General features: G+C 45.5%; 1 protein-coding gene across 1 annotated transcript in view; it reads right to left on the bottom strand.

The window, feature by feature from the left end:
* The window catches only part of TOM1L1 (target of myb1 like 1 membrane trafficking protein), a 153315-nt gene that overhangs the window by 70708 nt on the left and 61440 nt on the right, over positions 1-21167 (bottom strand). The window contains exons 4-5 of the mRNA XM_089672641.1: positions 18887-19036; positions 12930-13061 (exon numbers count right to left, since the gene is read on the bottom strand). Coding sequence (XP_089528767.1) covers positions 12930-13061; positions 18887-19036 — 282 coding nt within the window. The remainder of the gene's footprint in view (positions 1-12929; positions 13062-18886; positions 19037-21167) is intronic.

Below are 21167 nucleotides of genomic sequence, written 5' to 3'. Positions count from 1 at the left end.
ATGGCTTCATGAAGCAGAGAGGGCACCACCCCCACAGAATGGGTCACAGGGCCCCAGGGAGTACCAATCTCCACCAGAGCAGTCTGGTAATTACGTGTATCACCATGAATACAAATAACCCCAATCGTGCTAGGGTGTAAGCTGGCAGGGTTTACCAAATCACCTTTAACTAAGGTCACAACACTACCCGAGTCTAGCAGAGCAGTTACTGGCTTTTCATCAATGGCAATCACACACATTTGCTTTTCCATGCGTTTCTGACATGCTGCAGTACATACCACCTGTGCAAAAAGAGACATGCGTTTTCCTAAATAAGCATTTTCACATTGCATAGGTTCATCATTTAAAGGACAGCTTGCAGCAATATGACCTAACGCATGGCAACGATAACATATTATATGTTCAGTGCTTAGACCTCTAAATGGCTTTGGGGACCTTCCTGACCTATTTGGCCAGTCTCTAGGTCCTAAGCCTACGGTCTCATTATCTGACACAATAGTCTTATTTTTTCCTGAGCCTTTGGCCCATGGAACAGTCTTACCGGATCTTCCGGATAGTTTTCCACCCCTAGTGACATTGGGGTACGGCCCAGGTGAATGGAAAAAGTCCTCAGCGGCTGCATATCTCTCCACCAGGTCCACCAGCTCGTTTGCAGATTTAGGGTCTCCACGGCCAACCCACTTCCTCAAAGTGGCAGGGAGCGCATGTAAATATTGGTCCATGACCACACGCTCCACAATCTGAGGGCCTGACAATACCTCCGGCTGGAGCCACTTTTTGGAGAGATGTATCAAATCAAACATCTGAGATCTGGGTGGTTTGTCAGCCCTGTAATGCCACTGATGCACCCGCTGAGCCCAGACTGCAATGGTGACACCCAGGCGTGCAAGGACCTCAGCCTTCAGTTTTTCATAGTCCTGGGCATCCCCTGGTTCCAGGTCATAATAGGCTTTTTGGGATTCATCCGTCAAAAATGGTGCAAGCAGTCCTGCCCATTGCTCCTTTTTCCATCCTTCCCGAACAGCAACCCTTTCAAAAGTTGAGAGGTAGGCCTCCACATCATCCGCAGGTGTCATCTTCTGCAAAACATAGCTGGCCCGTGCAATTTTCTGCTCCACTGGCAGCGGATCTGCAGATTCCTTCTTTAATTCTAAGAGGTGTTGGGCCACCTGCTTAAGGAGCTCTCGGTCTGCTTCTTGGGCCTCCGCAAACTGGCGATTTGTCTCCCGTTGTGCTGCATTGGCCTGCAGCAAGGCTCTTATTATTTCCTCCATCTTCCCACTTGCTCAGGAAGTTGCCCGCCAAATCCACCATATGTGGGGTTAGCTCAGGTGGGGGATCTCCTTCCCTGGGACAAAGGTAGACCGCACAGCAGGCTTTCATCAAAATCTGACTGGTTGTCAGCTTTATTTAAAAGGTTTGCAGAAAATAAACAGAACATGAAAATAAACCCTTGCCATCCAGGCACTAACTAAACAAAAGATGATTCCTCTCTCAAAGGTGAAGGGCTTCTCCCTGTCACCAAAACAAAGTAACAGCAAACCTTTTCTTGCAGGTATAGTCCATACACACAGCTCTCTCAGAACACCTCTCTGAGTCCCAGGCCACGAGCAACTCCTTGCTCCAGCCCTGCCCTTTTTATACCACCTGTTGGTGGTCATCAGTGGAGCCCAAACTCTGGTCCGGACCCACCTGCTTAACTGCTGCCTCGAAAACCCGGAGTGGACTCCACCTAAACGGTCAGGTATGAGCATATGCGAGGTGACACATAGCGTCCCTCTATCACCTCGCCGTTCATCCTGTCACAATATATATATATATATATATATATATATATATATATATATATATATATATATACAGTTGTGGCCAAAATTATTCAACCCCCACTGAAATTGAGTGTTTTGGCCAGTTTGACATTGCTTTTGATCATTCAGTCATCTTGCTTACATTTACATTAAAGAGGCACTTGTAGGTCAGACAAATATAACATAACAGTTATAATGAAATAACCACAAATGTCTTTTCTGTGCTCACAGCATTATCAGTTTTATTCAACCCCCAAGTGACATTCAATCTTAGTACTTAGTACAGCATCCTTTTACAGTTATAACAGCTTTTAAACGTGAAGCATAGCTTGACACAAGTGTCTTGCAGCGATCTACGGGTATCTTCGCCCATTCTTCATGGGCAAAGGCCTCCAGTTCAGTCACATTCTTAGGCTTGCGCACTGCAACTGCTTTCTTTAAGTCCCACCAGAGGTTCTCAATCGGATTTAAGTCTGGTGACTGCGATGGCCACTCCAAAATGTTCCAGCCTTTCCTCTGCAACCATGCTCTAGTGGACTTGGAGGTATGCTTGGGATCATTGTCCTGTTGAAAGGTCCAACGTCTCCCAAGCCTCAGGTGTGTGACGGACTGCATCACGTTTCCATCCAATATCTCCTGGTACTGAAGAGAATTCATGGTACCTTGCACACGCTGAAGCTTCCCTGTACCTGCAGAAGCAAAACAGCCCCAAAGCATGATTGACCCTCCACCATGCTTCACAGTAGGCAAGGTGTTCTTTTCATCATAGGCCTTGTTCTTCCTCCTCCAAACATAGCGTTGATCCATGGGCCCAAACAGTTCTAATTTTGTTTCATCAGTCCACAGAACACTATCCCACAACTTTTGTGGTTTGTCCACATGGCTTTTGGCATACTGCAGTCGACTCTTCTTATTCTTTGGAGACAGCAAGGGGGTACGCCTGGGAGTTCTGGCACGGAGGCCTTCATTACGCAGTGTGCGTCTTATTGTCTGGGCTGAAACTTCTGTACCCACATCTGACAAATCTTTTCTCAGTTCCTCAGCAGTCACACGGGGACTTCTCTCCACTCTACGCTTCAGGTAGCGCACAGCAGTCGAAGTCAGCATCTTCTTTCTGCCACGACCAGGTAGCGTTTCAACAGTGCCCTTTGCCTTGAATTTGCGAATGATGCTTCCTAAGGTGTCTCTTGGTATGTTTAACATCTTTGCAATCTTCTTATAGCCATTGCCCTTCCTGTGAAGAGAAATCACCTCTTCTCTTGTCTTCCTGGACCATTCTCTTGCCTTCACCATGTTTGTAACCACACCAGTAAATGTCTAGAAGGAGCTGAGTATCACAGTCATTTTAAAGCTGCCTAATTGGTGCTTATTATGCTTGATTGCTGCTCGGTGACATCCACAGGTGTTTTCAATACCTGATGGAAAGCACCTGTATGAACCTCTGTTCTTCAGAGTGGTAGTCTTTAAGGGGTTGAATAATTGTGGCAATGAAGAAACCACATAAGAACCATTTACTACTGTATTACATAAACAATTGATGTCATTTTAGTTGCATTTGGGTAGTTACAACGTCCTTGTAGGATTTGATTCTGAATACAATTCCAAATGTACACTATAGTCCCTAAACCCCTTTACAGCATTGGGGGTTGAATAATTTTGGCCACAACTGTATATACTGTATATCGACTTCAGTACAAGCAGCCTGTCAGGTTTTTTGTTTGTACGATGATTGTTGTATTCTGACAGCTAAGGAGCCTCTTGCTGTCAGAACACAATAGTGCAGTGAGAAGGATTCCCTCATCAGCACTGTGTTGATAAAAGAATCAAGCTATTTATTTTCTTCAATCCATAATTGCAGGAAAGAAAATTGCATCATCTATGGCTTGCTTTAACTCCAGAATAAAAAAAGCGAACCCTTGGAGATGCCATGGCCCCCCAATATGCAAGGATTGGGTGATGATACCTCTAGGGGGTAGAAGAAGAGGCTGCATCACATACCTCACCCCTCGCTCCGGCAGGCTCCCACTCCCTTCTGCTCCTGGATGTCCTCAATGTACAATGCTATTAGTCCTGCGATGTATGTGAGGTAAGGCTGCGGGGCACTGTGCGCACAGATGGTGGAAGGTCCCTGCTGAAATGCAAAATAAATAAGTCATACCTAATATGGTCATGTGGCCATACTAGGTCAATGATGTCACAAGCATCCCCGCCCCTTTGTACTGTTCATGTGCAGCTGTGGAATGGGGAATCCCTCACCTGATGTTCATTGGGCAGGTCGGGATGCAGTCATGTGATGGCTTCAGGTGAACTGGGTTCAAACTGAATTGGTATCCAAGCCCAGCTCCTTCCTAGTGAATGGTGAAGGAATCGCTGTCATTTAAAATACATGCAACTAGAAGAATCACCAGCAATGCATGTTTAGTGAATGTCAGACTTTATAATACACCCTTAAGACTTTGTTTTTATACAGATGCCTACAATGGTTAATATCAGAAAAGTGTAATAAAACCGCATAGATCACTTTACTGTGGCTTGCTATAGAATGCCGCCCACGGCGCTCCAATTTGATCATGTTTTCAGTGTGAAAAAAAAGGAAAACATTTGACCACTTGCTAGAAGCGACACCACTACATTTCCTTTGTGATAGTATTAGAAAATGGAAAACAATTACAGTTAAAATACAAATATGTTTCCAGTTTTACCTGGGAAAAGAATTGTAATTGTTCTGAACAGCCAGCCTTGCGATTTACTCTCATTTTCCGCACTGCATGGCCACTTGGGTGACACGTGTAGTTCTGATTAGGCAATTCATTTTCCTGGTTTTGCCTCCTGTGTCAACTTTTCCACCTCTTCTCTATGACACTCCGGGTTGTGGGCAGACACTCGCCATTCTCACATACAATGCAGGGCTATTGGTCCTGCATTGTATATAATGATGTCAGAGTACGACTGCCGGGGGGAGCACCAAAGGAAAAGACTTAAGGGGACCAGTTGCACAGATGGAGGAAGCCTGCTTGAACAAGGAATAAGGCAAGTATTGCCACTTATTCTTTGTCCCCTAGACCAGAGGTCACCAAACCTCTCAGTGTCAAAGGGCCAGATCATATATTCACTGACTGAAAAAAAATCAGAGCCCAACTTAATTCAGGGGCCCCATCACAGTCCTCTTCACATCAGGGTCTCTATCAGAGCCCCCCTACATCAGGGTCCCCATAAAAGTCCTCTTCACATCAGGGTCCCTATCAGAGCCCCCCTACATCAGGGGTCCCATAAAAGTCCTCTTCACATCAGGGTCCCTATTAGAGCCCCCCTACATCGGGGTCCCCATAAAAGTCCTCTTCACATCAGAGTCCCCATAAAAGTCCTCTTCACATCAGGGTCCCTATCAGAGCCCCCCAAAGAGTCCTTTTCACATCAGGGCCCCTATCAGAGCCCCCCTACATCAGGGTCCCCATAAAAGTCCTTTTTACATCAGGGTTCCTATCAGAGCCCCCCTACATCAGGGTCCCCATAAAAGTCCTCTTCACATCAGGGTCCCTATCAGAGCCCCCACATCAGTGTCCCCAAAAATGTCCTCTTCACATCAGAGTCCCCATAAAAGTCCTCTTCACATCAGGACCCCTATCAGAGCCCCCCTACATCAGTGTCCCCATAGACGTCCTCTTTACATCAGGGTTCCTATCAGTGCCCCCCTACATCAGAGTGCCCATAAAAGTCCTCTTCACATCAGGGTCCCTATCAGAGCCCCCCACATCAGGGTCCCCATAAAAGTCCTCTTCACATCAGAGTCGCTATCAGAGCCCCCCTACATCAGGGTCCCCATAAATGTCCTCTTCACATCAGGGTCCCTATCAGAGCCCCCCTACATCGGGGTCCCCATAAAAGTCCTTTTCACATCAGGGTCCCTATCAGAGCCCCCCACATCAGGGTCCCCATAGAAGTCCTCTTCACATCAGGGCCCCTATCAGAGCCCCCCTACATCAGGGTCCCCATAAAAGTCCTCTTTATATCAGGGTTCCTATCAGAGCCTCCCTACATCAGAGTCCCCATAAAAGTCCTCTTCACATCAGAGTCCCTATCAGAGCCCCCCTACATCAGGGTCCTCATAAAAGTCCTCTTCACATCAGAGTCCCTATCAGAGCCCCCCTACATCAGGGTCCCCATAAACGTCCTCTTCACATCAGAGTCCCTATCAGAGCCCCCCTACATCGGGGTACCCATAAAAGTCCTCTTTATATCAGGGTTCCTATCAGAGCCTCCCTACATCAGAGTCCCCATAAAAGTCCTCTTTACATCAGAGTCCCTATCAGAGCCCCCCTACATCAGGGTCCCCATAAAAGTCCTCTTCACATCAGAGTCCCTATCAGAGCCCCCCACATCAGGGTCCCCATAAAAGTCCTCTTCACATCAGGGTCCCTATCAGAGCCCCCCACATCAGGGTCCCCATAAAAGTCCTCTTCACATCAGAGTCCCTATCAGAGCCCCCCTACATCAGGGTCCCCATAAAAGTTCTCTTCACATCAGAGTCCCTATCAGAGCCCCCCTACATCAGGGTCCCTATAAAAGTCCTCTCCACATCAGGGTCCCTATCAGAGCCCCCCACATCAGGGTCCCCAAAAAAGTCCTCTTCACATCAGGGTCCCTATCAGAGCCCCCCTACATCAGGGTCCCCATAAAAGTCCTCTTTACATCAGGGTCCCCATCAAAGTCCTTTTCAAAATGTGACATTGAACACGCTTTTTTTAAGCACTCTGAATGTCACTAAATAAAATGTCACGTGCAGGGGCGGACTGACCAATTGGAAATTCGGGCACTGCCCGAGGGCCCGGGGTCAGTATGGGGCCCCATGAGATGCCCCTGGTACCTTTTTCATAGGCTTTTTTCAGTTTGGGCAAAGACACAGGGGCCCCATGATCCCCTATTGCCTGGGGGCCCCATGAGTTGTCAGTCCGCCCCTGGTCACGTGTACCATCCTGTTCACGCTGTTGTGTTTGCTTTGCTTCAAAAATGATACTCCATGCCACTGTCTTGGTACTTCAAAGTGTCTCCAAAGCCTCCATAGAAGTCTATGACAAAGCTCGCTGACAACGCCTGCAGGTTTTGAGAGACTCCTATTCAGAGTTAGCTTCACTTTGTTTTGTAGGTATTGCAGGTATAAGATATCCCAGGATGCACTGGGAAAGCAACAAGCGAACTGGAAAGACGTCATCAGCAGTCTGGGAGTGTCTGATGCAGACGTCACATCTAGTGTGTAGCATGGAGCAACAGGAAGGTGAGCGGGGTCCGGACCAGAGTGGAGCAACTAGCAGATGGCACACGTGGTACGCAACATGGGAACGCTATAGCGGAAAATTAGCAGGGACTAGAGAGCAAGTACTGCACGACGGAGGATCAGCAGAGCTGGGGGACTGGAGCAGGAGAAAATAGCAGATGTCACATGTGGTGTGCAGCATGGGAGCAGTATAGTGAGGGGTGAGTGGAACTGGAGAGAGGAGGATCAGCAAACCAGTGGATCAGCGGAGCTGGGGGTTACTACTGAGCAGGGAATCAGAAGAGCTGTGGGTTACTATTGAGTGGAGGATCAGCAGAGCTGGGGGTTATTACTGAGCAGGGGATCAGCAGAGCTGGGGATTACTACTGAGTGGGCGATCAGGAAAGCTGGGGGTACTACTGAGTGTGGGGATCAGCAGAGCTGGGGGTTACTATTGAGTGGAGGATCAGCAGAGCTGGGGGTTATTACTGAGCAGGGGATCAGCAGAGCTGGGGATTACTACTGAGTGGGGGATCAGGAAAGCTGGGGGTACTACTGAGTGTGGGGATCAGCAGAGCTGGGGGTTACTATTGAGTGGAGGATCAGCAGAGCTGGGGGTTATTACTGAGCAGGGGATCAGCAGAGCTGGGGATTACTACTGAGTGGGGGATCAGGAAAGCTGGGGGTACTACTGAGTGTGGGGATCAGCAGAGCTGGGGGTTACTATTGAGTGGAGGATCAGCAGAGCTGGGGGTTATTACTAAGCAGGGGATCAGCAGAGCTGGGGATTACTACTGAGTGGGGGATCAGAAGAGCTGGGTGTTACTATTGAGTGGAGGGTCAGCAGAGCTGGGGTTATTACTAAGCAGGGGATCAGTAGAGCTGGGGGTACTACTAAGTTGGGGATCAGCAGAGCTGAGGGTACTACTGAGTGGGGGATCAGCAGAGCTGGGGGTACTACTAAGTGGGGGATTAGCAAAGCTGGGGGTACTACTGAGTGGGGCATCAGCAGAGCTGGGGGTGCAACTGATCACATGCACTCTCCCGAGAAAAAAAAAACTCTCTAGCAATACACACCAAACTGAGCATGTGCAGCTTTCCCCTAAGGCTCTGTTTTATCAGCAGATGGATTGAGGACAGTAGAAGAAGAAGATCAGAGAAGACAGGACCAAACATCCTTTTTTTACACAATGCACAGGATTAACCCCTTAGGTTCCACCGTGAGTATAACAAGCATGCTTTACTGCATCTACAGACTGATTGTACTGCTGGGGGTATAGTAACATTTTAATAAATTGGACATATTGTTGACTAGTGGGCAAGTAAAAATGTGACAGCCCATCAAAAAGTTCTTTTATGTAAATATTACAATAATTTCCCTAAAATATGTTCTTTTGCAAATAAACAACAGTTTCCCTTTAAAAACATAGTCCAAATTTTGCAAAAAAAAAAGTAATAAATGCGCACACCTTAATAAATAAATAAAATAATGTGTATTAAATATATTTTTGCATTCAAGCCTGCTGAGCATTGCCACCATGACCGGTGATTTGCCTCATTTATATCCTAGCCTCGGGTCTGTACAGGGCTGTTTTGTGGCTGGAGGAAGAAAACAGTGGAATACAAGTGTGGCCGACATCACCGACCTTCAGCCGACGGCCTGACACACTCTGTCTGATATTCTGCCGCAGTGGCAGATGGGACTTGTAGTCTTCCCATTCGTATGAATGGATGGTGCAGATGTATGGGCGGAGACTCCAACATATTGCAGAGAGAAGCACCCCACGATTCAGGTAAGTTATGGGGGGGGGGGGGTTGAGAATGGGGGTTGGAGAATGTGGCAGTGTTTCATGGGCGTTACATGAAACATGGTCCCAAAGGTGGACTTTGCCTTTAACTCTGACTAGATGCCTAAATTATAACTCACATTTATGGAATGCAGAAAGGAGAAGGAAGAGAACCAGCCGGCACTGCAATGTCTTTACATGCTGATGAATTACATAACATAAACAAAGCAGCTGGGCAAACAAGATAAACAGGATCTAATTACATCCGAGTACATAGCTATAATTAAGTGCTTCAATGAGCCTGAATTCAAAGAAACTTTCCGATAACCTCTGAAGTGAGAAGAATGCTGAGAATAAAATACACTTCGTGGGACAAGCAGAGTTCAGCATCCAGAAAATGCTCAGTTTAAGGTGCCTGCAGACTTGGCGGCCAGTCGTGTTTGTACAATCCAGTAATAAAACAATCAAGGTAGGTGCTTTGGAGCTTAAAGCCGAACTCCAGGCAAACAAATAGTACACAAATGAAATACATACTGTATATTCTAATCCTAATTTCCCCCCCAGCCCCCCCCCCCCATCCTCTCCATCACGACCAACCACGCCACCATCAGTCCCACCCCGCAAGCCAAAGTTTTAGGTGTCACTCTAGACTCCAACCTGTCCTTCCAACCCCATGTCCAATCGCTGGCAAATTCATGCAGGCTCCATCTCCGCAACATATCCAAGATACGTACGTTCCTAACCCCAGACACTACTAAACTACTCGTTCACTCCCTTATTATCTCACGTCTGGACTACTGCAACTCCCTCCTCACTGGCCTACCTCATCACAGGCTATCCCCGCTTCAGTCTATCCTGAATTCTGCGGCCAGACTCATCCACCTTACCAACTGCTCCATATCCGCCACCCCCCTCTGCAATCCCTCTACTGGCTTCCGATTGCCCAACGGATAAAATTCAAATTATTAACATTGACGTACAAAGCTGTTCATAACACTGCCCCAAACTACATCACCGACCTGATATCCATCTACCACCCAAAACGCACTCTTCGCTCCTCACAAGACCTCCTACTCTCTAGTTCCCTGGTCTCCTCCTCCCACGCCTGACTGCAGGACTTCTCCAGGACTTCCCCCATCCTCTGGAACTCACTACTCCAATCCATCAGACTGTCACCTACCCTCCTCACCTTTAGGCGCACCCTGAAAACCAATTTCTTCAGGGAAGCCTACCCCACCCTCACCTAACAGCCGATCTCCTCCACTCCTCCTACCACTCCGTCCCCCACAGCCACTTCCTCCTGTACCACTATCCCCTCCCTCCTAGATTGTAAGGGCCCTCGAACCCCTCGTGTATTGTATTGTTACTGTATTGTCTCATGTCCTGTCCCCCACTATAATGTACAGTGCAGAGCAAACCTTCTGGCACTATATAATAATAATAATAATATATTGAAGCTGTTTTACATGCAAAAGGGTTTGTATTTCTTTCAATCCAGTGTTGAGAATTACATAGCCCTGCCATACAGTACAGTCAGCCTTGTGACCTGCACTTTCTCTACTGCAGTTAAATCAATAAAGCATCATCATCTCCCTAGCCCTCCTATCTCATCAGAGTCCTTAGCCCCACTCTGATCTTTCCACATCAGAGTCCTCTGTTCCCCCTCTTTCACATCAGAGATGTCTGCCCTACCACTTAAAAGTCCTATCTTCCAATTTTCCCTACAGAGCAGCTGTGGCAGCATGGCAATGTGCTGGAGGAGGATTAAACGGAAGGAGGCTTTCATCCCTTTCTGAATGCTAGAGCTTATCGCTGCCCACCCTGGATTTTATTTTATTTATTATTGGTATACTTTCATTATTATTATTATACAGGATTTATATAGCGCCAACAGTTTGCTCAGAGCTTTAACTGTATACTGTATATATACATACACACCTGGCCATAGATATATAAAATCAAGCCCCTAGACATGCAGACTGCTTCTACAAACATTGGTGAAAGAATGGGTCGCTCTCAGGAGCTCAATGACTCCAAGCGTGGTCCCGTGATAGGTTGTCACCTGTGCAATAAGTCCATCCGTGACATTTCCTGGCCACTAAATATTCCACGCTCAACTGTTAGTGGGATTATAACAAAGTGGAAGCAACTGGGAACAACAGCAACTCAGCCACAACCTGGTAGGCCACGTAAAATGACAGAGCGGGGTCAGCGCATGCTGAAGCGCACAGTGCGCAGAAGTCGCTAACTGTCTGCAGAGTCAATAGCTAAAGACCTCCAAACTTGGTGTGGCCTTCAGATTAGCACAACAACAGTGTGTAGAGAGCTTCATGGAATGGGTTTCCATGGCCGAGCAGCTGCATCCAAGCCTTCCATCACCAAGTGCAATGCAAAGCGTCGGATGCCGTGGTGTAAAGCACGCCGCCACTGGACTCTAGAGCAGTGGAAACGTGTTCTCTGGAGTGACAAATCACGCTTCTCTGTCTGGCAATCTGATGGATGTGTCTGGGTTTGGCGGTTGCCAGGAGAATGGTACTTGCCTGACTGTATTGTGCCAAATGTAAAGTTTGGTGGAGGGGGGATTATGGTATGGGGCTGTTTTTCAGGGGTTGGGCTTGGCCCCCTAGTTCCAGTGAAGGGAACTCTTAAGGCGTCAGCATACCAAGACATTTTGCACAATTTCATGCTCCCAACTTTGTGGGAGGAGTTTGGGGATGGCCCCTTCCTGTTCCTGTTGGTTATGTGTTAGAGAAGACACTGGTAGTGATAGCAGAATTCAGACTTTACTTGTGTGGCTTAAGTTACAAACATACAGAGCACATTTCACAGCAGACATATTACTTCCTGAAGATGATAGAGAGAGAAGAGGAACAAACAAGTTTTCAGATATACACAACTAGTAACCTTTAGTGTATAGTGCCATCTACTGGTCAAGTGATATTAACACACAATACTATATATATAGTACATTATAGTACATGCTGTTGCATTCCCAACAGTTCCAATGTGACTGCACACCAGTGCACAAAGCAAGGACATGGAGGAGCCAGTTTGGGGTGGAGGAACATGACTGGCCTGCACAGAGTCCTGACCTCAACCCCATAGAACACCTTTGGGATGAATTAGAGTGGAGACTGCAAGCCAGGCCTTCTCCCCCGACATCAGTGCCTGACCTCACAAATGTGCTTCTGGAAGAATGGTCCAACCTTCCCATAGACACCCTCCTAAACCTTGTGGACGGCCTTCCCAGAAGAGTTGAAGCTGTTATAGCTGCAAAGGGCGGGGCCAACTCAATATTGAACCCTACGGACTAAGACTGGGATGCCATTAAACTTCATCTGCGGGTAAAGGCAGGCATCCTTGAACTTTTGGAAATATAGTGTGTGTGAATATATCTATATACTGCCCAGTTCATGTGTGTGTAAAGGCAGGTGTCCCAATACTTATAGTGTATATTGTGCATTCACATCAGTCCCTAACCCTCAAGGGGCGTACAATCTAAGATCCCTCTCTCTCATTCATACATACACATACTAGGGCCAATTTAGACAGGAGCCAATTAATCTACCAGCATGTCTTTGGAGTGTGGGAGGAAACCGGAGTACCCGGAGGGACACCCACTCAGGCACAGGGAGAACATACAAACTCCTTACAGGTTACAGGTTCAAAACAATGGAAGTACAAACCACTCCTAACCTATGCATCATGCGTTTCTATTGTGCTGGCCACCGACCAGGCTGCACCATGGAAACGCATGATTCCCTGTAAAAAATATGTTATGTCACCTGGCACCCCTGATGAAACCAGACGACACCCCAGTTAAGAAACACTGGTCTACACTGCAGCATTTTTTAAATAAGTACTCGAGGCGCTAAGGGATCAGCAAAGGCAATATACTGTATAAAGATTAAAAACATATATTTCATTTTAAAAAGTGAGTTTATGTTCAGCATTAGCACCATGTGGGCTATGACTGTTTAATTGTATGGTAGCCCTAAATGTCTCTCCCGTCAGGGGAAACACTATATTATTGTTTACACTGGAATATAGATGTAATTAGTGGAATTCTTTATTTCTACTTACCCTTTGTGACTGCCTTATTTCATCTTCAGTGGGCTCAAGGGAAGGAAACTGAATCCCTTTCTTAATCAATTCTAAGTATAATTCTTTGACTTCAGTCTGATCTACGTTTGCGCGTGAGCCAGTGGACCAGGTCTAGTGAGAGAAAAAAATTGTGACATTCGTTATTAATATTATAGCTATAAAATCAAACAAGGCAAATTCCAGATAACTTCAAAACTCCAAAACTATACAGAATAATTATAGTCTGGTCTAAAACAGCAATGGGCAAACTACGGCCCGGCAGACCTTTTAATCCGGCCCGCGGAGCGTGATACTGTCAGGATGGCTGTCAGGATGTGTGTAGGCGGGGCAGCGTGACGAACGTGAGGGGAGCTAGGCACCTCTCACAGTCCGCCCTGAAGACCGGAACGGCGCGGGAACACGCCGAGAGGAACGCGCGGAGCAAAGGTAAGTAAATTGACACAGGGGGGACTTGGGGACTTAATATGGGGGATGAATTACTATAGGGGGGATGAATTACTATATGGGGGATGAATTACTATATGGGGGATGAATTACTATAGGGGGGATGAATTACTATGGGGGATGAATTACTATATGGGGGATGAATTACTATATGGGGGATGAATTACTATGGGGGATGAATTACTATATGGGGGATGAATTACTATGGGGGATGAATTACTATATGGGGGATGAATTACTATATGGGGGATGAATTACTATGGGGGATGAATTACTATATGGGGGATGAATTACTATGGGGGATGAATTACTATGGGGGATGAATTACTATATGGGGGATGAATTACTATATGGGGATGAATTACTATGGGGGATGAATTACTATATGGGGGATGAATTACTATATGGGGGATGAATTACTATGGGGGATGAATTACTATATGGGGGATGAATTACTATATGGGGGATGAATTACTATGGGGGATGAATTACTATGGGGGATGAATTACTATGGGGGATGAATTACTATATGGGGGATGAATTACTATGGGGGATTAATTACTATGGGGGATGAATTACTATATGGGGGATGAATTACTATATGGGGAATGAATTACTATGGGGAATGAATTACTATATGGGGAATGAATTACTATGGGGAATGAATTACTATGGGGGATGAATTACTATGGGGGACGAATTACTATATGGGGGATGAATTACTATGGGGGATGAATTACTATGGGGGATGAATTACTATAGGGGGGATGAATTACTATATGGGGGATGAATTACTATGGGGGATGAATTACTATATGGGGGATGAATTACTATGGGGGATGAATTACTATGGGGGATGAATTACTATAGGGGGGATGAATTACTATAGGGGGGATGAATTACTATATGGGGGATGAATTACTATGGGGGATGAATTACTATAGGGGGGATGAATTACTATAGGGGGGATGAATTACTATATGGGGGATGAATTACTATGGGGGATGAATTACTATAGGGGGGATGAATTACTATAGGGGGAATGAATTACTATATGGGGGATGAATTACTATGGGGGATGAATTACTATATGGGGGATAAATTACTATATGGGGGATTAATTACTATGCTTACTATGGGGGAATATTACTATACTTACTATGGATGACACATACACATCATTCATCTACTCTTGGTCCGGCCCCCGGGTCCAATATATGAACCCATTGCGGCCCTCAAGTCAAAACGTTTGCCCACCCCTGGTCTAAAACAATCCATGGGTGTGCCAGGGTGGACATTTGTGCATACACAACCCAACAGGGCTCAGCACCTACTGGACGGTGACGTGCCCCATAGACTTGGGTACTGAACTTATGAGCTATGCTTTTACCCAGTGTTTACCAACCTTTTTTAACATAGAAGAACCATTAAAAGAACCTTCCAGGCAGGGGCGGACTGACAACTCATGGGGCCCCCGGGCAATAGGGGATCATGGGGCAATAGGGGATTCTAAATTAAAGGTTTAGTTATTGAAACTTTATAGAAATCTCTAAACAGTCTAAAACATTAAGAAAGGAATGTGATTGTTTACAATGGACAATGCAGAACGTGTTTGCCTGTTGGCCACCCTAGTAAAGGGGGCTCTCTGTCAGAAGCCCATTGAATCTTTAGTGTATGAACATGGAAACAGAGTCTTAACTACATGAAAGTGAAAGGCAGGGGCGGACTGATAACTCATGGGGCCCCTGGGCAATAGGGGATCATGGGGCCCCTGTGTCCTTGCCCAAACTCAAAAAAGCCTATGAAAAAGGTACCAGGGGCATCTCATGGGGCCCCCTACTGACCCCGGGCCCTCGGGCAGTGCCCGAGTTTCCAAATGGTCAGTCTGCCCCTGCTTCCAGGTTTAGGGAACCCTTACTTAACATTCATTTATCTACAGCTCACTGTGCATTAGCTTGATAATAACTGGGAAAAGTGCTTTACATTTGTGGTCATTAAACATAATTCACTCTTAGAGATATGTAGCACCCATCTAGTTAGCTATGGGGAGCTAGCTAGTTGTTTTAGATAGAAAGGATGAGTAGCAGCCTGGGCATGAGTCAGCTGGGTTGAGGTCAGGGCTGAGGGCTCTGCAGGTCAGCTCCTTGATACCTCCCTCTGATCTAGAGACATGGAGAAGTCTCTAGAACTCAGTGGGTGGGGGTGAGGAGGGGCTGGCCTGAACACTTAAGGGACTTTGGCCAATCCCCGAACAGGAGGCTTGGTAAGGGGTCAGGGTAACCTTTAAAGTGTTACTAAACCCACAACAGTAAAATCAGTCTGTATATGCATTAAAGCATGCTTGTTATACTCAATGTGGAACCTAAGGGGTCAATCCCTGCATTGTGTAAATACGCTGTTTGATTCTAACTTCTGTGACTTGACTTGTCTGACTTCACTGTGGAACCTAAGGGGTTAATCCTCTCTATTGTGTAAAAACACTGTTTGATTCTGATTTCTCTGATCCTCCCCTTCTTCCAGTGTCCCACTCCTATCTCCTGATAGGACATATTGTGTGGAGTTGCTCTGCACATGATCAATTTGGTATGTATTGCTAGAGAGGTTTTTCCTTTCTTGGGAGAGTGCATGTGATCAGCACAGGGCCAATCAGTACTGTCCAGACAGAGGGTCAGGAGTCCTACATCCTCCTAGAGCAAAATGAAAACTCCTCCTACAAACTTTAACCAGTGCTCGGCTGGACACTGATAGAAGTCACAAAACTGCTCTAACTGCTGATGAAAAAAGGTATTTAGCAGTTTATGTTTACTAAAATAATTGCTCTTTCATGTTCTGTGTACTGTGGGTGACCACATATAGTGAGTGCAGGCTCCTAGGTTTAGTAACACTTTACGTATGACAGAGCCTGCTCAGCAGCAGGAGAATTCAGGAAGTGAGAGGCTGGGATGCAGGAGCTTAGGATGGGGCCCAGTGGTAAGGAGCCTACCTCCAGGCTGAAGCTGAAAGTAGGATCTCTCAACCTCAGCAGTCCTCTGAGAGAGGTCCACCTGTGCAGCAGGGAAGGAGCCTGCCCAGCGGATAGTTTGAAGACAGCTACCAATCCAACAAGTTCATATAAGAAGAAGAGTGAGTAGTCCTACACCCCCTGGGCCAGATAAGGAGAAAGGGCATTTGGGTGGGCAACCTGACTAGCCCCCATCTGGGACTGTTGATTTGCAGAGACAGATTCTGGGTCCCCTTGCCCAGAGATTCACCCAGTACATCTGGATGAGGAGAGGATTCATCTGGGGTCTGGGGTGGTAAATCAGGAGAGGCTGGAGAGCTCTCCAGGAAGAAACCCTTTTTTGCTGTATTGAGACTTCTACATAGTTGCCAAGGAGTTGTCCTCAGTTGTAGTTCCCTTGGGCAACTCATACGCCACTCCACCCCTTCAAGTTCAAAATAAACCCCAAATAAAAACAAACCCCCCCCCCCCAAAAAAAAAAACAAGCTCAAGGACTATTTACTGTCTCCAGAATACAAGTCTGTGAAAAATGTGCGTTGCCTAGCTGTGTAGGACTATAGGGGGGACAAAATATTCAGCAACTTCCAAGAGGGTACTGCTACAAATAGCTAAAAAGATCATTGGTGTCATTGGTTATTGCCCATCGCTCATGGAACCCCTGGCAACCTCTGAAGGAACATTGGTTGAGGAAGGCTGTTCTAATTTATTTAACTGATTGTTCCCCTGACCTTAGCTGGGCAGCAGGGTTGGAGGGCTTCCACAGAAGAAAACAAAGCCAGATTGGAATTTGGCCTTCTAAGTAATCTCAGAAAATATATTTTTCGCAGATACTTCTTAAAAAATAACCAGTCTACCAGCCATGCTGCAGAAGATTCTTTTAAGCTTTCTATTACAGACTGCAGCCGCCCCGTGCTCCTCTAACTACACAAAAACTTCTCTGGTCTCAGCATGGCTTCAGAAATGGGTTCTCCTCATGTTATCTATGGACTAAAGCATGTCTTAGAAAATGCTGGTTGTGCCAGCACCGGCTAAACGTCAAATGCGTGTTTGTTTAGATCATTGATCTAGTAAGTTACATGCTTACTTAAAGAGTTTTATTTACAACTAAACATTTACATTCCCATAAAGCATAATAGCACTATAAAGCTGGATATGCAACAGATACAGTTAAAAAACACCAGTTTCATAATTTGTTACTTCTATTTTAGTTAATTTAGTGCACTTTGAAAGAAATCAATCCTGAGCAGTCTGCATTCATATTAAATAAATTCTAAATTAAAGGTTTAGTTATTGAAACTTTATAGAAATCTCTAAACAGTCTAAAACATTAAGAAAGGAATGTGATTGTTTACAATGGACAATGCAGAACGTTTTTGCCTGTTGGCCACTCTAGTAAAGGGGACTCTCTGTCAGAAGCCCATTGAATCTTTAGTGTATGAACATGGAAACAGAGCCTTAACTACATGAAAGTGAAAACAGCCTATGAAAAAGGTACCAGGGGCATCTCATGGGGCCCCCTACTGACCCCGAGGCCTCGGGCAGTGCCAGAGTTTCCAAATGGTCAGTCAGCCCCTGGTGAAAGGAAACCTGGAAGGTCACCTTGCCTACTAAGGTGCCACCAGTTCCATAAATCAAAAACCTGAAGGTAAGTGCTGGCATCCTTGGATCATCTTTATGATCCCCCACAGTGACTTCCATGGTTGAACTTTGACCCACCTCTTTTTGCCTCTATACCATTCAATTGGCCTCCAAAGCTATGAATGGCTTTACCGATCAATAAGGAGGTGCAGGACTCAAGGGCAGGTAGCCAGAGTTAGATCATGGAAATTGTGGTCTATATCTTAACAACAAAGTGATTATGTTTTGGGGATCCTGGTGCAATCTAAAGATGACATCATAAGAGCAGACATTAATGTGTGGCCTTTCTAAACTCCTGGAACTCCCCAGATCCTTCTCTTTTCACAGATGGGTCTCAGCATAGATTCTGGACCTAGGACCTTTTAAAAAGGAGACCTTACAAGGGAGTAAAATTGGTAACTCTTTTTTCTAGACAAATTCAACACAAGATTTGCAATAATTTTCAGCAACTGCTTGTTATGTAATCTTAGTGTCTGAGATTTTGGACTTTGAAAAATCCATGTCCCAATGGGATATAGGTGATTCAACTTGTGCAAACTAATGCTGCTAGAGAGAATTGGTATGGACTGTTATAGGTGTGAACTCCAGCTGCCATATTGAAGAAGATTGTAGCATAGAGGCCTTTTTTGGAAGAGGATGTTCTGCAGCAATATGCCCAGCTGTCACAGCACAGAGAACAGAGGTTGGAGTTTTGGTTTTCTCAAGGATTAAAGGTTTGAATAATACAAGAACAGACACCACAGACCATTGACATACAGCATAATAATCATGGCATTTTAGTTCCATATTTTTTTAAGACAACCAGGCTTAGAAAGATCACAAAACTTTAACAAATTATTTGCAGACAGCTTACCATGATAAAGCGGAGAATTCTGTTTTGCATTTGGACAGGTAAGTTGTATTTTGGATTCAAGAGTTTAACAAGCACATCCTTAAGGAACTCTTTCCTCAGCACCAGATTCTGGAAATTTGAGTTACAATTCTGCATACACATCTCCAGCAGCTGAATTGTTGGGGAACAAAGGATAAGAAGATGAAATTAGAATTTCAAAACTCCAAAAGTAGCATACGTATAAAATGTTTTTGAAAACCGATTGAAAAACACTTTTGAATGTTTAAAGAGTAAGCCCACCTAAATCTTATATGGATAAAAACTGGATCACCTACTTGTAGTTCCCAACTCCAGCCTCCATGATGCCCACAATGACCTCAGCTTAGCCTACAAATCTTGAAGAGTATTTAGTAGGAGTATTAGGATGACCTTACTTTCATAAATGTGCACCAGGATGCTCCAGTTTTGGTAAATCCCGCCCTGTGTTGTGTATTACAGTTCAATGCATGTATTTTCTTATCTCTAGAGATTATTCTAGCCATGCCTTCCCCAAGACTATGTTCCCTGCCTTACCCATCTTAAATCCCCACTGGAGTCCCCCATGAGCTGGCAGCAGGCAGTTTAACCAACAAAATGCATTACGAAGTATATACACATATTATATACACATTGTTTATATAAAAGGTAGCATTTTTATAAAAACGAAACTGCTTTAGTTCTTTTGAAGATGGCATCAACCCCACCGAATCTAATATTTTATTTTTGGTTGGAAGCAGGGCCAGTGCTAGACTATTTTGTGCCCTAGGCAAGACCAGCTACTTGTGCTCCCCCCACCTCCCCCCAAAAAATAAATAATTTTAAAAACAGTAGAAAATATTAAATCAACAAAACATGAAACTGCTAAATTTCTTTTCTTTTTCAAAAACAATTGCCATAAAATGCCATCAGCACCAATCGTAAAGACAAAATATACACTATATTGTCAAAAGTATTGGGCCCTCTAAATCATTGTATTCAGGTGTTCCAGTCACCTCCGTAGCCACAGGTGTATAAAATCATCCCCTAGGCATGCAGACTGCTTCTACAAACATTTGTGAAAGAATGGGTCGCTCTCAGGAGCTCAGTGACTCCAAGCGTGGTCCCGTGATAGGTTGTCACCTGTGTAATAAGTCCATCCGTGACATTTCCTGGCTACTAAATATTCTACGCTCAACTGTTAGTGGGATTATAACAAAGTGGAAGCAACTGGGAACAACAGCAACTCAGCCACCAAGTGGTTGGCCACGTCACATGAAAGAGCGGGGTCAGCGCATGCTGAAGCGCACAGTGTGCAGAAGTCACCAACTGTCTGCAGAGTCAATAGCTAAAGACCTCCAAACTTTGTGTGGCCTTCAGATTAGCACAACAGTGCGTAGAGAGCTTCATGGAATGGGTTTCCATGGCCGATCAGCTGCATCCAAGCCTTACATCACCAAGTGCAATGCAAGGCGTTGGATGCAGTGGTGTAAAGCATGCCGCCACTGGACTCTAGAGCAGTGGAGACATGTTCTCTGGAGTGACCAATCACATTTCTCTGTCTGCCAATTTGACGGACGTGTCTGGGTTTGGCAGTTACCAGGAGAACGGTACTTGCCTGACTACAGTCTGCCAAGTGTAAAGTTTGGTGGAGGGGGGATTATGGTGTAGGGTTGTTCTTCAGGGGTTGGTCTTGACCCCTTAGTTCCAGTGAAGGAAACTCTTAAGGCATCAGCATACCAAGACATTTTGGACAATTTCATGCTCCCAACTTTGTGGGAAGAGTTTGGGGATGGCCCCATCCTGTTCTGCACACCAGTGCACAAAGCAAGGTCCATAAAGACATGGAGGAGCCAGTTTGGGGTGGAGGAACTTGACTGACCTGCACAGAGTCCTGACCTCAACCCCATAGAACACCTCTGGGATGAATTAGAGCGGAGACTGTGAGCCAGGCCTTCTCATCCGACATCAATGCCTGACCTCACAAATGTGCTTCTGGAAGAATGGTCAAACCTTCCCATAGACACCCCCCTAAACCTTGTGGACGGCCTTCCCAGAACAGTTGAAGCTGTTATAGCTGCAAAGGGTGGGGCCAACTCAATATTGAACCAATGTACTAAGACTGGGGGGCCATTAAAGTTCATGTGCGTGTCAAGGCAGCCATCCCAATTGCTTTGGCAATTTAGTATATATTAACCAAATATAAATTAACTGTATTAACCATTCAGACAGAGAAAAAAAAAAGGAGACAGTTTCAAAACTCCATATTGATCAACAGTTGCCAGCC

This window comes from Staurois parvus, unplaced genomic scaffold (genome assembly GCF_062004578.1).
Source record: "Staurois parvus isolate SC_StPar_1 unplaced genomic scaffold, SC_StPar_1.0 ptg000003l, whole genome shotgun sequence".
In the NCBI taxonomy this organism is placed as follows: Eukaryota; Metazoa; Chordata; class Amphibia; order Anura; family Ranidae; genus Staurois; species Staurois parvus.
Note: the sequence above shows the minus strand (reverse complement) of the source record. Positions and strands in the feature narration are given on the sequence as shown.